This window comes from Sminthopsis crassicaudata, chromosome 1 (genome assembly GCF_048593235.1).
Source record: "Sminthopsis crassicaudata isolate SCR6 chromosome 1, ASM4859323v1, whole genome shotgun sequence".
NCBI lineage: Eukaryota > Metazoa > Chordata > Mammalia > Dasyuromorphia > Dasyuridae > Sminthopsis > Sminthopsis crassicaudata.
In genome coordinates, this window is record NC_133617.1 from 94528701 (window position 1) to 94548678 (window position 19978).

Below are 19978 nucleotides of genomic sequence, written 5' to 3' on the forward strand. Positions count from 1 at the left end.
CTGGAAGAGAGATTTTGAGTGTGGTGGTTACATCAGAGGGAATGACAAAAGGGATGATATGGAAAAGAAGACTGAATTAAAATCTTTGGGAGAATAAGTAATTTGGAAATACTAGGTAATAACAAGGCTGATAAGTGAGATGTTTAAATGAATGATATAAAGGCCAAAGGGGGAAACTACTGGGGAATGTGATAGAGGAAAAGCTACTGATAAATTGTACAGAAATAGCAACAGTTGGAGAGGAAGGAAGAATTAGGCTGTGTCTACTACTAGACCTGTGAAATGTCTGAGGGTAGAGAGAAATGCTTCTCATTTGAGAGAGTTTTGAGCTATTTGTCCCCGGGGGGTGGGGTGGGGGAGACAGGACAAAAAACATGTTTTAGTTAAAGCTTTAAGGGAGAAGAATTTGGGAGGAAAAGTTCAAATATATAGGAGAGTTTAAAAAAAAAATAATAACATCCATTAAAGTCATAGGCAGAAAGTTCCTATAAACTATATTGTGTTCATAACTTTTCAGCTTTTTTATCTTTCCATTGTTTTAAGTTCTACTTAATTCTTTTTTGGCTAGTACCTCCTTTTTATCCCATCAATCAGCTTTTCTCTTCTTTGAAATCATCTCTAAATGTGAAATAATTGATTTTATTATTTATCCATTTGTTGACTTTTATTCTTATTTACCTATTACTTTTATGTATTTTGTTGTTGCTGCTGCTTGGGATGTTTATAAATCAAAAATTCTTCTTTTTTTTTGTTTTACCTACAGAAATATTTTAAATGCCACTTTTTTTGAATCTCCATTTCTTTCTCTCTTTCTCTTTTTTTTTTTTTGATGATTAATCTCAGATTTCCAGTGCATATTTGTGTATTTTTTGGGTTGCAGCTTGGACAAGTCTTTACTTCTTAGATTCAAAGAGTTTTTTATTCCATTATATACTGTGATAATAGAGAATTATTATTTTTTTTTATTTGTATTTCATTATTTTTATACTTGAAAGTTTTTGTCATGTTCATTTGCAAAATTTGTTTTATCAGTGAAATTGTTCAATTTAGCCACTAAGTGTCTTAAATTCTGAAAGATAAGGTTGTTCAAATTTTTCTTTCATTCATAATACTTAATTTTTCAGACCATTCTTTATTCTTTGTTGTATGTATGTAGAATGTTCTATTTCCTGCATTGTGATTGATGTGTGTGTGTGTGTGTGTGTGTGTGTGTGTGTGTGTGTGTGTGTGTGTGTGTTGTGTGTGTGTGTGTGTGTGTGTGTGTAAAATCATGTTTTTCAGGGGACCTTTAATTTTTCTGTTGAAAATAGGTTTTTCAAGATCAGGTGCTTTGGTTTATCTGGACTGTGTGTGTGTGTGTCTGTGTCTGTGTGTGTCTTTGTGTTTCTTTTTTTTAACATGGTTGACTTTTGGTTCACTTCTACCAGTTTTCTTTCACTTCCATCTTTGGGAGTTTCAAATCTAGTGATTAGATATATGGATTCAAATTTTTTTAATCTGCTAATTGTTTTTTAAATTCTGCTTTGAGAATACAAATTTCTGACCAGCATTTATTTTTAGTTGTTTCTTGTGTGTATTTTATTTTTCTCTACAACACACTCTGAATTATCTTGTTTAGTGTTTTCTGGGCAGTCCATGTTTTTTTGTGTTTCATTAGATACTGTTAATTTACTTTCCCTCACATTATTTTTGTTAAGACAAGTAGACATCTTCTAAGGTTTTACTCATTCTTTTGATTTTAGAATCTTTATCTACTTGTGTGCTATTTAAATTGAAGTTTTATTTTCTTGCTCTTGTTAGTATGTTTATCTTTTTTATTTTTCATTGTCATCTTTTGTGTGTCCCCCCCCTTTACTGTTGAGCAGATCTGACCTTTTTACTTTTCCAATATTCCATTTCCTGTCTCTACCTTTGCAATGGTTTTCTACCATGCCTAGGATATATATTTCTTTGGCATTTTTTCTTAGACTGTCTAGTTTCCTTCAATATTTAACTCACATGCTACTTTCTATAGGAAGTCTTTCCTGAGACCCTCCAGTTACTAATAATATCTCCTTCCCTCTCCCATCTTGCATCTATTTTATAGATATCTGTATATATTTACATGTTATTTTCCCTCAAAGAATACAACTTTCTTGTTGGTAGGTAAGATTTTATTTTGATCTAAATGGGACATTGGGGAGACCTATATTCAGAATTGAAAGTAATTAAAAAATAAAAGAATAAATTTATTTTTGAAATGAACAAGTCTTTTTTAAAAGACTCAAGTGGGATATACTGAAATACAATCAGGTTGGGGTTACCCTTTGAAGGGCTAGGGCTCCTAGTTTGAATCAGGAGAAGAACTCTGGGGAATTTATATCAGCAGTTATATCCAGAGAGGTAAAATGGTGTCACAGAAGAAAGCTTGAAGTTAGTGCTGGGGGGAATTATTTAACATATAAGGTGGTAGGGGAACTACCCCTTAGATAGAATTAACCCATACCAAAGTTTTAAATGCAATACAAAGTTCTGGTGTTTCAGAATGTATCTACAGGTGGTCTTTTACTGAAGTTGATGGTGGCTTTGGGATTTGTAGGTAGAAAAGGGTGACTGATAAAGAGTATTATTAGGTAATTACAGCAAAAAAAATACTATTTTAATGCAGTATTCATTAAAATCTAAAACATATTTTGCAGAGGGCAGAACTTGGACCAGTGTGTGGAAGTTAAAAGCAGAGTTTTTAAGGAGATACTGTCTCACAGTTTGAAGTGGTAAGTTAACTATTTCTCTGGTTCAGTGAAAACTATGGAGGGCACTTTATTAAGTTATTCATGCTGCATGTAGGGTTTGCTTAGAACTCTAGTGACTCTTTAATTCTTTAGGCTCCATGATTTTCTTTGCATGTAACTATGTGCCAAAGGGACATAATTTGGTCCACAGTATAAAAAACATTAGTATGGTGAAGCACTTTAATAATAGGATTTTACAAAATTGTAAAATTTAATATGATATGATTCTATGATTCCATGATCAAGAAAAACTTTCTGTTTCCTCTTATATTAAGTATAATGACTGTGGTACAGAAATCCTTTTTTTTTTTTTTTTTAACTATGAGAAAAAAGTGGGAAATTTTATCTTTTTCTCTCTGCTTACATAGCAGACATTGTGTTAACCTTCACTAATTTTTAAAGAAAAAAATGTTTTAAAAGATTTCTGTAATAAATGCTTCGTTGCAACTTAATGCTTAGCAGCTTAATTAGTCAAATACCATGTGCCTACTTCTACATGAAACAACTATTTTTTTTTGCAATTTAAACATGAAATTTTTCAATTGTGGAAAAGACAAAGGTGACTATTGTAAATGGCTGCTAAATTTTTCAACTATTTGTCCTCAAAAACAATGTAGGTCAAATTAGTAACCATAGAAACTGCATGTAGTTTTTTTCATTAACCTAAACATGACTTCTGTAATGACAAAATTATTTACATCATGTGAACAAAAAAATGTTTTTATAGTTGACAACCTTTTAATATTATTAAAATGTGTTTGTCAACATCTAGATGATAACTTCTATATAGTTTCTCGAAGAAAGCAAAAAAAGAGTAACTTACAAGGCAGTCATTCTTGTCAGCCTCAGAACACTAGATAGTTTTTACTTTAGTAGATTTATGCATGCTACTTTTGACTGTTCATTTTATACCTTTCTATGGTAGAAGAAAATAGGATTAAAAATTTCCCCCATAATTTAACCTCAGATAAGTCTCATTTTGTTTTTAGACAACTTGTATTTATTTTTAAAGGTTTTCTTTTTATATTCATATGCATGAAATTATATGAGTCCAGTTGGGTGTAGAGGACTAAGAGCAAACCTCAGAGTCAAAAAGTCCTGGGTTGAAATCAGCTTGACATACTTAACTCAAGTATATTAGCTGTGTAACTAAGGTAGCCATTTATCCTCTTAAGACTCTAGTCAAATTTCAGACTAAAGGTACAATTGTTGATCTCCTTTGGTGGAAGGATTTATTTCACTGGAATTGCCTTTAGAAATGAAATCACAAATCTGGACCAAAAAAAAATTGTTAAATATAAAGAACACTTTTTGGCTGGTATTGGGATTCAGATATTTCAGTTTTTATTTGGATTTCATTTCTTGTACTTTAAAGAATACTAATCGCTCATTTATAGTGTTTTACATATTACAAAGCACTTTCAATTCAACAAGCATTTGTTAAGCCCTTAATAATAAGGTGCTGTGAATATATTGCCAAAAAAGAAATAACTCCTTCCTTCAAAATAGGAAGCGTGCAAATACGTAAAAAACAAATTAATTTGAGGAGAGAAAGAGAGCACTAAAAACTGAGGAGAAAGGGGAAGGTTTCTTATAAGAAATTTCATTTAAGCCAAGCCTCTTAGGAAGATAAAAATTCCAAGAGGCACAGATAGGGGAGTTTGAGTTTTCAGTTGTGTGGGGCCAGCTTCTTCTATCTCTCACATGGCAGCAGGAAATGGAATGTTTAGCTCAAGTTTGAAAAACATCTAACAGTCCACTTTAGCTGGAAGGTATCAATCCACAAACATTTATTTGGTGCCTTCTATGTGCAAGGCACAATTTTAGGTTCAAATGGATATATAGTAATCAGAAATAAGATTTGGAAATGCATATTTAGAGCCAAATTATGTAATGCATTAAATGTTAGGATGAAAAAAGTTACCTTTTATCCTAGTAGCAAGAGGGAACCACTCAAAATTCTTTAGGAGGAAAGAGACATGGTTGCTTTAATTCAATAAACATGTTAAATGCCTTAGGATATTAATTAATTGAGCTGTTTGGAGGATCACTTGGAAAAGAAAGAAACTAGGAGAATAATAAGGAAGTCTAGTTAGTCACTAAATCAGAGGTAATCAGGCACTCAACAAAAAGTGGTTATATGATTAGGGAAATTGAAAAGAACTTTTTTTTCCCCCTACAATAGCCTAATAGATAATACAAATACTACTATCTCCATTTTAGAGATGAAGAAACTGAGATTCAAAGAAGTCAAGCAATTTATTCAAGATCACATGGCTAACAAATGGCAGCTGGAATTAAAACCCAAGTAATATGACTCCAACTCCAGATACCTGCATTGGCAAACATTTCTGCAGAGTCCATGCCACATTACTCCCATTAGGAAAATAGTTCAGGTAATGTGATAATTTTAGGTAGTTAGGGTAAGGTAATATAGTTCATTTTGCTTCCTCAGTTTGTATCCTTGCCCTGGTAGACTGTCTTACGCATACATTAAGTCTGGAACCCAAGATAAATATTGTCCAGCCTGGTAACTGAACGAATATCCCATCATATTCCTGTCAGATGATTAGTCATCCTGCCTCTGCATGAAAAACTCTTGGTGTCCAGAAGCAGCTTCCCCCAATTTTGGACCACTCTCATTTCTTGAAAATTTTTTTCTCATATTAAGTTTTACTTACAGCCTCTGCAACTTATACTTTTTGTCATTCATTCTGCCTTTTGGTATTGAGCAAAACAAATCTTTTCCTTCTCCCAACTGACAACCTTTCATGTATTTGAAAATAGTTATCTATCTTAATTCCTCTAGGTTAAGCATATCCGATTCCTTCAGCTTGACTTCTTATGCCTTTATGTCAAGTATTCTTAACATCATCTTTATCCTCCTTTGGATACTTTTAACTTGTCAGTATCCTTCCTTATTTGTGGACTCAATTTCATAAGTACTTCTTGAACACTAGGCTAGGCCCTAAAGATAGAAAACTAAAAAGTGAACCAGTGTTTCAGATGTGGTCTGATTAGGGCAGAGTGTAGTCACCTCCTTTTTTGGAAATAGTGTGTTCTCCTGAATGTAATCTAACATCCATTTGGCCTTTTTTGGTTTCCATATGTCATAGTATGGACTCAAATTGATCCTGCAATTACCTAAAACATACAGGTTTTCACAGGAATTTGTCATCAAATGAATGTTTATAAAGCAAAAACTATAAATGCTAGCTCTTATTATTCTCCAGGTACATTATATAATTGCAGTTGATTGGTGAACCCAAGATTAAGTCCTTTATTCTAGACTGTTGGGATCTTTTTTTTTAAAATCCCAATTCTATCAGGTGTTTTCTGTAAGTATAAGTCTAAATCATAAATTAAAATGTTAAGTAGCATAGGGCAAAGCACAGATTACTAGGATACTTTATTATAGATCTCTTTCCAAATTAATTTTAATCCATTAAATCATGGTAAATCTAGTTAATTACTATTATTCAGTCTATATTTCTACATGTTATTTGCAAAGATTTTATGAAATTTATTTTTAAGTTACTGTGTATACTTCATTCCCCTGGGATATTTCAACAGTGATCTTAAAACTTTTTTGATATAATAGTCATATCAGTGCAAAAGTTTTTGAGAATATACCTTCAATATGTGTCTATTTGTTTACTTAGAAATTATATACATGTTATTGTGCTAGTAATTCTGTACATTATAAAAATACAAATGAAAAAGGATGAAATAACGTTTGATCCTACAATCAATAGTGAGCCATTCTTAGAATTTATTGAATAGGGGAGTGACATGGTCACACCTTTGTTTAAGGAAGATTTGCTTTGTCATCAATGTGAAGAATGATTTAGAGGAGAGACATGATGTAGGCTGATTAGAAGGTTATTATAGTAGTTTTTGAAAAACAGTGAGAGTCTGCTGGTAGAGTGTTTGTCACATAAATAGAACACAGGGACAAAAGTGAGTGATATGGAAGAAAAACCGACAAGATTTAGTAACTTATTATTGGGGGGAGGGGGCGCCAAGTCAGAGATGTTAAAGGTTCTGAAAACATGGGTGAGTGGAAGGATGCTGATGCCTTTGGAAAAGTAATAAATAGGGAAATCTGAGAGATAAATTGAGGGACAAAGATAACATAATGATGTCTTTACTCTAAATGTAGCTGTCCCTGCTTATTTTGTATAAAAAATGAAAAGGAAAGAGGAGTTAAGAGAGTTCTTACTCAATACTAGGCATTTAGACTAACTACAGATTTACCTCAGCTTCTAGGAGATCTGGAGGTTAGGTACGTGGCTAACACTTATTTTGTGCTTAAAGATTTACTTAATACTTTAAAAATGTTATCTCGGGGCAACTAGGTGGTACAGTTGATAGAGTACCAGTCCTGAAGTCAGGAGGACCAGAGTGCAAATCTGCCCTCAGATACTTTAACACTTCCTGGCTGTGTGACTTTGGGCAAGTCAACCCCAATTGCCTCAGCAAAAAAAAAAAAAAAAAAAAAAAAAAAAGAGAGAGAGAGAGAGAGAGAGAGAGAGAGAGAGAGAGAGAGAGAGAGAGAGAGAGAGAGAGAGAGAAAGAAAGAAAGAAAGAAAGAAAGAAAGAAAGAAAGAAAGAAAGAAAGAAAGAAAGAAAGAAAGAAAGAAAGAAAGAAAGAAAGAAAGAAAGAAACTAGAAATGTTCTCATTTTATCTTCATAACCAACTTCCCTGCAAAGCAGGTGCTATTATCATCCCCATTTTACAAATGAGGAAACTCAAATAGGTTAAATGACTTTCCCAGGGTAACACAACTAGTAACTATTAGAACTCATCTTTCTAACTTCAGGTCTAGCTCTATGTCTATCTTTTGTCTCTGGCTAATTGCAATTAGAGCTAAGCTGCAATGCTTCCCTAGGCATTCCTTGCCCCACTTCCAGTATGCTGGAGTACCTGATCAATATCTATTAACACTGTTGGGGGTCGAGGGGAATAGATGAAGCTAATTGGTAATGATCTCTTAATGTTATGGTCACAATGGAAAAGTAGATAAAAGCTTATTATAGATAATAACCACCATCATAAAAATTCAAATTAAAGGTCATATTCTATTAGGGAAAGGTCAGAAGTGTTAACTTGGATAAAAAAATGTTAATTTGTTATATAATAAAATTAGAGAATTAGAAGAGGGTGAGGATATCGGCTAGTTCAGTCCTGTCCCCCAAGCATTTTGCATTTCTTCAGTTTGGAGAGAAAAGCATGGTATCTCAAATTTTTTACTCAGCAAGCAATCAGGGTAGAGCTGCATCTTCATTGTTATGTAAACTCATTAGATGATATCCATAATGAAAAATAAATATGTTTAATACTTGCCAAGCCATACATTTAAATCAAGTTTCTTTTAGTTTCTTTGTGAAAAGTAAAGTTTGTTAGATTTTTTTTCTTGTTATGTGAACAGCATTTAATTGTACTTTTCCTATCCTGGTTTTTATATGAGTGGTATTTAACATACAGAAAACTTTCTTTTATAAGTAAAAGAGGAAGTTGGAAGTAGTTGTTTATAACAGTACTTCGAGTTGATAATTGTCGATGAAAGTCTGTTGTTGTAAACATCCCCGACTGGAAGCTGTAAGACACAGCCAAGCTTTCAGTCAGATGTTTGCTGCTACCGGCTAATCACAAACATCATCATGTTATAATTATACATCATCAAGATCTCTCCTGTGCATAAGGGGCAGTGGTGGAGAGACTGGAAAAATTTAGAAGTACTATATTATTGTTTTGTTGTTTTTCCCCATGTGTTCTATTTGTATTTTTGTTTGCATTGTGATTGTAATTAATTGTAAATTAGATAAATAAAATTTTGTAACTTTAAATATTTAGCATAATCAGAGCTCTTAAGACTTTAGTTGCTTTTTCTGTTTTGTGACCCCTACTTAGTCGTTTAAGAGTCATATTTTCCATTTGGATAACTTTCTGATTATGTTGTGATTATTATTGTGTCTGATTATATAAGTTTTTTTCTTTTATTTCTTATATTTCCATTTATGCCAGAGTTTATCTTTGTACAGATCGTTCTTCTTTATACATTTTATTGTATAACCAAGGAATTAATTTAGTTCTTTGCTTAGGTTTGTAGGTTGTTGTTGTTTTCCTGCAGCTTGCAATAAGGAACTTTTTTCAGTGTCAGGAATTTAAAATTATAAAAAATTATAAAGATATGGAATTGTTGACGAATTATGTGCAACATAATTGCACAGCTGGTAATAAACTAATTAGTCAACAGTGTGTACTTCAAAACTCTTATCAGTTATCATTTTCTAGCTTGTCTCTACGCATTTGCTCTTCACCTTTGAAAAGTACACCACCTTCCCTGGCAGAGGTGCCCACATCTTTCAGCCAAATTGTCCTTCTAACTATTTGTATGATAAAAATGTTGTTTGTAAAGCCTTTCTAAGTCCTAAAACATGTTACTTCAAACACACTGACATCTCTTGATGGCCTTGTTCACAGATGAAAGTTCAAGTTAGAGGACTAGATTTCAAATCCTGGGTTTTCTATTATCTACATGATCTACAAGAAAGAAATTTCACATGTCTGGACCTCAGACATTTATCTAAAGAAAGATTTATACCAGATGTTCTCAAGATCTCTTTCAACACTAAAAATATCATATATTTAATTAGTTGTTTTATCAGTAACATTGGTGTTTTTCATGTATATGGCCCTGGTTTTTTTGTCCTCCACCGTCCTCCATAATTTCGCCACCAAAATTATGTCTTTACACAAAGTATGTAGTGATAATTCAGTATCTATTATTATTGACTAATGTTTTACAGTATTGAAACTTTTTTATATCTAATTTTCTCTTTTTCATCTTTTAGCAATAATGGTTTCTTGATATATTTTATCTCTTTAATAAAACACTGGTCTATCAATTGATAGGCATTTTTTGTCCATGGAAATACATTAAGTATCAAACCTAATTGATTTGAAAACATGGTTCCTACTTTTATAGATTAGATTGTGGACTTGATCTATGATTTCACGGACATAGGAAATTCCCAGATAAAGAAATTAACTTAACAAATTCATTTTGATGCTTTTTCTATAAGATATCTCTACCCTACGGCAATGGTGTCAGACTCAGAAAGAGGACTCTAAAATGGACATAAGGATCCCCATAGACACATATTGACCTGGAAACCCAGATGTTTTATTATATTTTTATTTATTTTGTTAAATATTTCCAAATTACATTTTAATCTGATTCAAGTAGCTTGATGTGTTGTAGGTGGCATGTGAATGTATCACATATTTGACACCTTTCGTCTAAAGCACTGAGAGGTTATGTGACTTAATCCAGGTCAGCTAGACAATATGTATAAAAGGGAAAACTTGAATTCAGATCTTCTGGTTTGAAAGCTAGGTTTCTCTCCACTAAACTGCACTATTTCTCCATTATCCTTACACTTAAAATTCTGACAATTGACTTTTAAAGTCATAATAATAAAGTAAACTTAAGCACTTTTTGAGGTGCTTTGTTAGTAAAGGCTTAAAATATATTTGATTTGTTGTTTATTTTATCAGACTTCCTCATAGAAGATTTTTCAGAAAAATATGAATGAGTCAGGATGAGAAAGCACGCAGGGGTTTTTCATCTTCATTGATCGTAGTGGTAGTGGGGAACCCACAATATTGAAATACTAGATTTCCAAAGAACCAAGTTATAGCCATCGTTAAAATTTTCCAGTGTATGATTTATTTGAAACTATTTTGTGAAATAGACTTCTCTTTCAAATATGGCTTGGACCAGATGTCTTCTAAGATCCCTTTGAACTATGATGGTATAATATTCTAATAACATTCTCTTTCTTTTGTTTGAAAGGGATAGTGTCTAAGTCTGTCCTTTGTTTACTTCAAATATAAATAATTGAAGGTACTATGTAAAAATCCATCAGATTCACTTCTTGATAGTCACTTAAATTTTTTTTCTTGTAGTAGAATATTAAGCATGTATCCCAGTGATATTGGGATGATAATAATAATATTAATAATTTAATAGCCTAACTTTTGTATATGCACATATAAGATTCTGTACTAACATTATTGTTTTATCAAAAAGTTGTTCATTTGTGAAAAGCGTATAAGTATATTTTTTCATGTATTCATATGTATTTCCAATTCCATACTTTATTGATTTGTGCATAAGATAAATGTTTTTCTAAGCAAAATAGGTTGAATTTTTTCATTAAAGCTGGTATGCTGTGCTCAAATAGTTTTATTGCCTCTATACATTGTAGGATGAATAGTATGGTTTGTGTTATATAATACTGGTCTATATTATTTAGACCTAATGAGATGAAATAAATTCTTTGTTGACTATAATTCTAGCTGCCTTTGCTTAGGTATCTCTTAACTGTGACCTCAAGTATTTTGTGAGTTGAAGTTTTCATATTTGAAGGTGGCAAGTCTCACTTTAAGTGATCAAGTCTATTTGCCATTCACATCTACATGTCTTAGAAAAGTTAGATTCTTTTTGTTTGTCATATACTATTAAGTTGTTTGTAATACACCATTAAGGTGTTTCTTAGTAACCTTGTATTAATTGTTACTTTGGGGAAAATAGAAAATGTTAAGTTTAGATAGAAAACATGAGAAGCTTTATCATTTAAGACTACTTTTAAAAAAATCTAGTTTTGTCTTTAAATGAAATTTCTCAATCTTAATTTTGTGCTAAAATTTGTTTTAAGATGATTTGGAGATAATTTTCTAAAATCAAATAATCAAATGTTAATTTTTAGTTAGGAAAAATTTTATTTTTAAAAAATAGTCTTTGTCAGTTGAAAGTGCTTTCCAATAGCCCACAAAAAGTATAAGTTTAATACATAAGAGCATATTGTTTCTACTTTATTTTTCAATTTATTTACAACTTACATAACATTTAAGTGTTAGAAAACAATTTAAATACATTCTCTCATTCAGATCTCATGCCAGCAGTAGATGATATTACTTTTTTAATTTTTCTTTTTAATACGTGAGGAAGCTAGACTGAAGGGAGTCAATAGGAAATATTTGAACATATACATCTCCAGATTATAAAGCAGAATGTCTTGAACATACTATTTGTCATAGCTGTCAGAGTTTCAAAAGATTACTTTGTAGAGCTAAAGAAAAATAATGAAATATCAAAATATCAAGGGATTATATTATAGGAAAAAAAGATTCAGAATCCTTTAGAAACAGATAGCAGAGAAACAAATAATGTTCAACAAATTTAAAGACCACATAGCAAGATAACCTCTAAATGAATATATGATTTACCTATAGAAAGTCATTTCATAAACAGATTTGAAGAACAAGGGAGGAAATATTTTCTCTACTATTGAGAAGGTGAAGAATTTGCAAGCAGACAAGAAAAAGGATCACAGAAGATTAAAAGGACAGTTTTAATTACAGGAAACCAAAATGTTCTTTTAGAAAAATTATTAACTGGAGGAAAAAATCATTGTAGCAAATTTCTCTGATAAAAGTCTCATATCTAAGACATATTAAAAACAAATTATTCTCTAATAGATAATTGTTTAGGCAATTTTGAACAGATTTTTCTTTAAGCAAAATATTCAGGCTATTACAAATCAGGGAGGGGTAGAAATTGGGGAGAAATGTTCCAATTTACTAATAAGGAAGAAAAAAGCAAATTTAATTCTTTTCTAAGGTTCCATTTCACATCCATTAAGTTGGCAAAGAAGAAACAAAAGGATGACAGTTGTTGAAGGGATTGTGGAAAAGCAGGCATGCTGAATGCCCATTGGTGGAATTGTGGATTAATATCCAACCATTCTGAAAAATAATTTGGAATTAGGTCGCAAAAGCCATTAAATCTACATGTGCACAGGGAAGATAAACTAATTTTAATTAGCTAAATTAAATCCAATTAAATCTTATCCTTAACAAAACAAAAATTGTCAAGGTAAGGCAAATTGAACAACATTTTGTTTGTTTGCTATTTACAGATTACATCATTACAATTTACTTCCTGTGGTGTTGGTGATTGAAAGTTAGTTTTTTATTATGTAGTTATTTCTTTAAGATACATAATATTTTGGTAAAGTTGGTAATTAAACAATTGATAATTTAAAAAATTTTGAATACTGCAAGTTGGATTTAAAAATTCCTTTAAAAATAATGGAAGGCATCAAGGAACTTTTGGTTACTTCTAAAGGATTAGAGAGTATTTACTCTTAATCTATAAGTAATTTCACATCAAACTTAATTCTTGTCCTTTTTCTTAATAATAGAATCATATTTGACTCAAATGGAATAAAGAGGGATTTTTTTTTTTCCCCTAAGCTAACTCAGGAAGATTGGGAAGAGAGGAGTAAATCTACTATGAGAAAGATCATAGGATTTAGAGTAGAAAAAATCTTAAAGATAAACCAGTCCATCCTTTTCAGATGAAGAAAGCTGAAATGCCTCAAGATGAATTAATTCATCTTAGGTATTGAATTCATCCAAGATTTTCTTTCTGCTAATCTAGTTGAAGCAACAAGACTGAATAGTAATAGAAAAAGAGGCTATATATAGATGAATTATGAGGAAAGAAAAAGAGAATATAAAGGAATCATTGAATTAGAACAACACACTATGCATGAAAATCCAAGATAGTTTGGGACAGGACAAAAGGTACTCAAATCCAAAGGTACAGAGTAGAATAACTTGGGGAGTAGGAAGGGATTCAGTGTGTGTGGCTAGCTATTTCTATACATAGTGTAAGATACTCTTCAGATTGTGACATATAGGGAGTATGAGTATATATAGCCTTATATGAATGTATATACGTATAATTCTCTTAACAAACAGAACCTTAGATTCTTAAAATTTGAAGTACAGTTCTGAATTGCTTTTTTTTGACATTTTCATTGGTTACTGTGCTGTTTTAAAATTTTTGTTCTATTAAGTTGACATTTTAATGAGACTTCATATGTATCCCAAGGTGAACTTAACTCTTATAGGTAAGATACTTAAATAAAATAAAGTTTCATAAGTTGGCCATTAAACTGAGTTCCAGTTCATGTAAACATCCTACACTCAGCTGTAACACATGGATTGGCTGGGAGGTGGATGTTTACTTCAGCTGACTTGGAATAACAGCCTTTTAACATTCTAAAATGGAATCTGACAACAATATTTTAGGGAATAGAATTTTTAAAGTCATATCAAAAATTTGACCTATCACAGTCTTTCTCATACCATTATAGGCAACTATGTGATCTTTGGGGGACAAAAAGTACTGGTAGACATTTTTGCTATTAGATACTTGTGTCATATTTGGTTATTATGTCTTTGTCAGATTTAAAGTAGTTTGAAAAACTATTGTTAGTTATTATGGTAGAGTAGTAATGTTCATTTTTTAGTACTAGGGAGGTGAGCATAAGCAATTGATGTTTTTTAACTTACCATAATTACCAATAACATTTTCAGATTATAAGTTTTTTTTTCTGAGTTATTTAAAGATAAATTAATATTTGTGCATAGTTATGTTTAGATATTTAAACATCTTATTAAGCATTATTATAAACTATTTAAAATATACTTCCATAATTTTTCCCATCAGTTTTATGAAATAAATGCTGTTTGGTATTAGTGAAACATCTACAGGCTTGTATGAACTAGCAAATAAAAACCCTTCTGAACCTGAGTTCAAATATGGTCTCAAACACTTAACATTTCCTAGCAATGTGACCCTGGGCAAGTCACTTAATCCCAATAGTTTTAAGAGAAAAATTTAGGTAAGATTTAGGCTGTCGGACTGAAGTGTTAGGATTACTAAGTGAGAACTGAGGTTGTCTGGACAGTGAGAAGGTGAGAATTCAGGTTTTCTGGACAATTACAAGGTGAGAACTCAGGTTGACTTGATAGAGGGGGCAAGCTCATTGGCTGGGGTGGTTCTTCCCAGAAGCCCTTGCATTATCCCACGCCCATTCTCTGGGAGAATAAAAGAGAGCTCTCAGAGAAAGAAGAAGACTCTCTGCATTACATCAGGCCTGACGGGGCTCTCTGCAGGAAGGGAAGTCACTTCTAAGGACAAGAGTTAACAGCAACTGCCTGGAGACAACGGTTCACTACAGGAAGAAGAATCTATCTTAAAGATTTGAGTAGACACAGCAGATCTCTTCCCAGAGAGCGATCCAGCAGCTTCTGGAGACGACAGCTCGCTACAATTGGCGTCCACACGTGGGGCAAGGACTTTTGCTTATTCTGACAAGAGGAGCTAGACCAGACCTTCGCAATTTGGCGCCCGAACAGGGACAGACACAGTCCTGATTCCAGTGGAAAAGCTTCTGATCTAGATCTCAGTCTCTCTGACCCAGAACCGTGAGTAACAAGGAAACTTTGTTAAAGATTAAGTGAGCGTGCTAATAGATAAATAAGGAACTTAACTTGTTAAGGGCTAAACCAGGAATCTCTTATAGCTGAAATGGGGCAGATGTTAGCTATATTCAATCCCTGGACCTCAGCCGACTCAACCCCAGCCCCAGAAGCAACCTCAGCTCCATTCAGGAGTGGTACTATAGAGAGTATAATCAAGATAATTGAGGAGCAGAGTTTACTTGTAACCTGGGTACAGATTGCTAAACTCTTGGCTGCATTAAGACACACATCCCCTTGGTTCTTAGAGGAAGAAAAGATAGATGTAGATAAATGGAAGCTAGTGGGATATGAAATGAAAGAATTTCAAGCAAAAAATGGGCCTCGATCAATTTCTGCAGAAGTATTTTATATCTACAACATAGTTCAATTAGCCTTAAACTATCAAGCAAGTTGTAGGAGAAGGAAAAGTTCTAAAAATGAACAGAGGAGGAAGTGTGAGGAAAAAAGGAAAGATCAAGATCTTTCCCTAGAGCAAGAGGATTTAAATGAGGAATTATGGTATGATTCTCTTGAAGAAGCTTCAACCCTGCCTAGAGAACAGATTATTGACAGGCCCACATCAACCCCACCTTCAGAGATGGAGGAAGAAAGAGGGGAAGAGGCAGAAACACAAACAGAATTGCCTGTGAAGAAGCCTAAGCCTATGACAAGATTAGAAAAAGCATTGGTTAAAGCTAAGAGAGAAGGACAGGATATAAGTGATTTTATACATGCATATCCTGTGATTGAAAATACTGACTCTGTAGGTAAAAAAAGGAGAAGATATGCACCTTTAGATTTGAATAAAATTAAGGATTTGAAAAAAGGTTGTACCCTTTATGGGGCTACATCAGCTTATGTCAAAATGTTACTAGATGGTTTGTCTTATGAAGTCCTAACCCCGAATGATTGGAAATCCATAGCAAGGACATGTCTGGAACCTGGAGAAAATTTATTATGGCTTGCGGAATTTCATGAATTATGTAAAATTCAAGTCAGATGCAATTTGGAAATAGGAGTTAACACACAATTCACTTTTGAGCACTTAGCTGGTGAAGGTCAGTATGGAGAGAATTCGGAACAGATTCATTATACCATGACAATATATGAACAAATTGCTAAGGCTGCAATAAAAGCTTGGGGTGTCCTTCCTGGACAGAAAGATCGTGGAGAGGCTTTCACTAAAATACAGCAAGGTCCCAATGAACCTTTTGCAGATTTTGTGGGACGTTTGCAAACTGCTGTCAAAAGAACTATTGGAGAAAATTCAGCTACAGAAATAATGACCAGACATCTGGCTAAGGAAAATGCCAACGAGATTTGCAAAAGAATTATATGGGGATTAGACAAAGATGCTCCTTTAGAGGAGATCATAAGACGCTGTGCTACAGTGGGAACAAATGCTTTTTACACCCGCACAATGATGAACGTGGAAAGGCAGGGTCCCTCCTGGCAAGGGACTTCTAGAGAAACTCGGCGATGTTTTCAATGTGGAAAAATTGGGCATCTAAGAGCTCAGTGTAGATATGGAGATACAGTGAGAAGACAGGGTGAGAGAAGACCTAAAACTCCATGTCCAAAATGTCACAAGGGCCTCCACTGGGCCTCCGAATGTAGATTGACCCAGGGAAATGACAGATGGGGCCCAGCTTCAGCCCCCCAAGTGGGGCATGATGGCAGCCGAGGTTACATCCAGAGAATTTTAAGACATGATCAATCAGCCAAAAGGCAATCAGATGGAAGAAAGGGATTGAAATTAGGAAAAATAGAGTTGTGTGCAGTAGAGACTACCGAGATACTCCCTGGAGAAGTGAAATCTGTTCCTGTTGAGCCTATGGATCCTTTGCCTCCAGGCACAGTAGGCTTGACCATTTCACCTTCTGAGAGTGCCTACAAAACAGTGTCCATCCATACACTGATGTGGGAGACTGGAGAACGTGTATCTAATATCCCAGTCACTAACACAGGCAGACAACGTGTGATTTATCAACCAGGAGAAGTAGTAGCATCAGGCTTATTGTTACGGACCCCTAATAAGCAACCTAGTGATAGTCGCCTAGATTTTGACTCCAATGAACAAAATCCAGGAATATATTGGACAGCAGCTGTGACAGCTGACCGACCTATGCTTACTATTTATATAAATGGAATACCATTTGAAGGATTGGTAGACACGGGTGCAGATCGTACAGTTATTAGAGGTGCCAATTGGCCCGGTCACTGGCCAAAGATTAAAGCAGACACCTATATGTCTGGGGTGGGAGGATCAATAGCAGCAGAAGTTAGTGCTAGGCCTTTGAGATGGGTATTTGAAGGAGAAACAGGAGCTTTTACTCCTTTTGTGGTTGAAAAAATCCCCATCAATCTGTGGGGAAGAGACATTTTACAGCAGATAGGATTACAAATAAGCACTTCGGCTTTTTAGGCAGGGCTGCTGTTGAAGGCCTACCTGCACTTTCACCAGTTCCTATTCAGTGGAAGACTGATTCACCAGTGTGGGTAGAACAGTGGCCCTTAAGAAGTGATAAAATTCAGGCCTTATTAGACATAGTGCAAGAACAACTTGACCAAGGACACTTGCGGCCTTCTCTAAGTCCTTGGAATTCCCCAGTATTTGTGGTGAAAAAGAAATCTGGAAAATGGAGGATGATAACTGATCTAAGAAGAGTAAATGAACAGATGGAAACTATGGGAACTCTTCAGCCTGGACTTCCATCTCCTACTCAGTTGCCAAGAGAATGGCCTCTATGGGTTATAGACATTAAGGATTGTTTCTATTCTATTCCTCTAGATAAGGAGGATATGAAAAGATTTGCTTTTTCAGTGCCTAGTGTTAATTTGGCTGAGCCTTATAAAAGATATGAATGGACAGTTTTGCCACAGGGAATGAAAAACAGCCCTACTATGTGCCAAATGTATGTTGCAGCTGCTCTTGCTCCAGTAAGAAAAGCCTTTCCAAAAGTAATATTGTTACATTATATGGATGATATTTTGGGATGTGCACCTGAGGAACAAATGTTAGAGGCATGTCTACAAAGGACCATGGAAACATTAAAGTACTACAAACTGCATATAGCTACAGAAAAAATTCAAAGACATGCTCCTTTTCAATATTTAGGATATGAAGTATATCCTAAGGTGCTTACAGTACAAAAACTCTCCTTAAGAACAGAGAAGCTAAACACCTTAAATGACTTCCAGAAATTGATAGGAGATATCCAATGGATGCGTCCCGTGCTAGGCTTGACTACCTGTCAATTGCAACCACTATATGACATTTTAAGGGGAGACAGTGCTTTAAATTCACCACGCCAGCTTACAAAAGAAGCACAAAAGGCTTTGAGAGAAGTTGAACTGGCTTTATCCAATGTGGTTGAAAGAGTCACTCAAAAACCCTTGGAAATATCAGTTTTTGCTACAAAAGAGGCACCCACAGCAGTCCTTCATCAAGGAGACAGAGTGATTGAGTGGGTGAACCTCCCAGCACAACCAGAACAAAGCCTTACACCTTACCCAGTGCTTGTGGCTAGGATTTTATTAAAGGCTATTAAGAGAGTAACACAATTATCTGGGATAAGTCCTGAAAAAATATACACATTCTATACTAACGCACAGATTAATGTATGCTGTGAGAACATCCCAGAATGGCAAATTTTATTGGCCACCGCTCCAAATTTTGCACATGGATCTCCATTAAAGATTACCCGGCTACTACATAATTGGCGATGGATTTTTGAAGAAAAGGTTTCTAAGGTTCCTCTTAAAGGACCAACAATCTTTACAGATGCCTCCAAAGAAAATATTTGTGCCATATACTCTCATGATTTAACCATAAAGAGAGTAATCAGGACTCCTTTTCAATCCACTCAACAGAATGAATTATTTGCTATCATGCTAGCTCTCACTTATTACCCAGGAGACGTAAATATAATTACTGATTCAGCCTATTCAGTAGGTGTAGTACAAAGAATTGCCACAGCCCAAATAAAATTTGCAGCCTCTAATATTTATCAGCTCTTTAAGGAACTTCAAGAGCAAGTGAGAAAACATCCAGGCAAGATTTATATCTTGCATGTCCACTCACATAGTGGACTTCCAGGTCCCATTTTTGATGGAAATTCAAAGGCAGATAGCCTTCTAACCATGTTAGCCAGTAGTCCTTTATTTCAGGAAGCACAAGAATCTCATTCTAAATATCATCAGGCTGCTCGAGCTTTACGTTTACAATTTGGAATCACAAGAGAGGAAGCTAGGAGCATAGTAAAAAGCTGTACAGCTTGTCTTCCTTTCCATGCTCCTACACTCCCTCCAGGGAAGAATCCTCGTGGTTTGAGACCCAATGAAATCTGGCAAATGGATGTGACCCATTATAAATCTTTTGGTCGTCTATCTTTTATTCATGTCGTGGTAGACACCTTTTCAGGATTCACATTTGCAATGCCAGCAGCAAAAGAGACAGCCCGAGTGGTCACTGAATTCCTTATACAAGCTTTTGCAATTATGGGTGTGCCACAAGCAATAAAAACAGACAATGGACCTGCATATACGTCCAAACATTTTACACACTTTTGTGCACAGTATAAGATTTTACATACCACGGGCATACCCTTTAATCCTCAAGGGCAGGCAATAGTAGAGAGAAGAAACAGAGATATTAAGACACTCCTCCAAAAACAAAAGAAAGGGGGAGCCACAGGTAGCCCTAGGGAACTTCTAAATTTAGTTCTCTATACCATTAATTTTCTAATTTTTGACAAAGATGCACTGGCTCCAGCAGACAGGTTTTATAACCCACCAGAAGGGCAGTGTCCAGTGAGA

General features: G+C 34.2%; 1 protein-coding gene across 1 annotated transcript in view; it reads left to right on the top strand.

The window, feature by feature from the left end:
* The window catches only part of LOC141552188 (endogenous retrovirus group K member 6 Gag polyprotein-like), a 78305-nt gene that overhangs the window by 39223 nt on the left and 19104 nt on the right, over positions 1-19978 (top strand). The window contains exons 4-5 of the mRNA XM_074284642.1: positions 2679-2753; positions 4995-16773. Of these exons, the coding sequence (XP_074140743.1) occupies positions 15228-16773 (1546 nt within the window). The 5' untranslated portion in view covers positions 2679-2753; positions 4995-15227. The remainder of the gene's footprint in view (positions 1-2678; positions 2754-4994; positions 16774-19978) is intronic.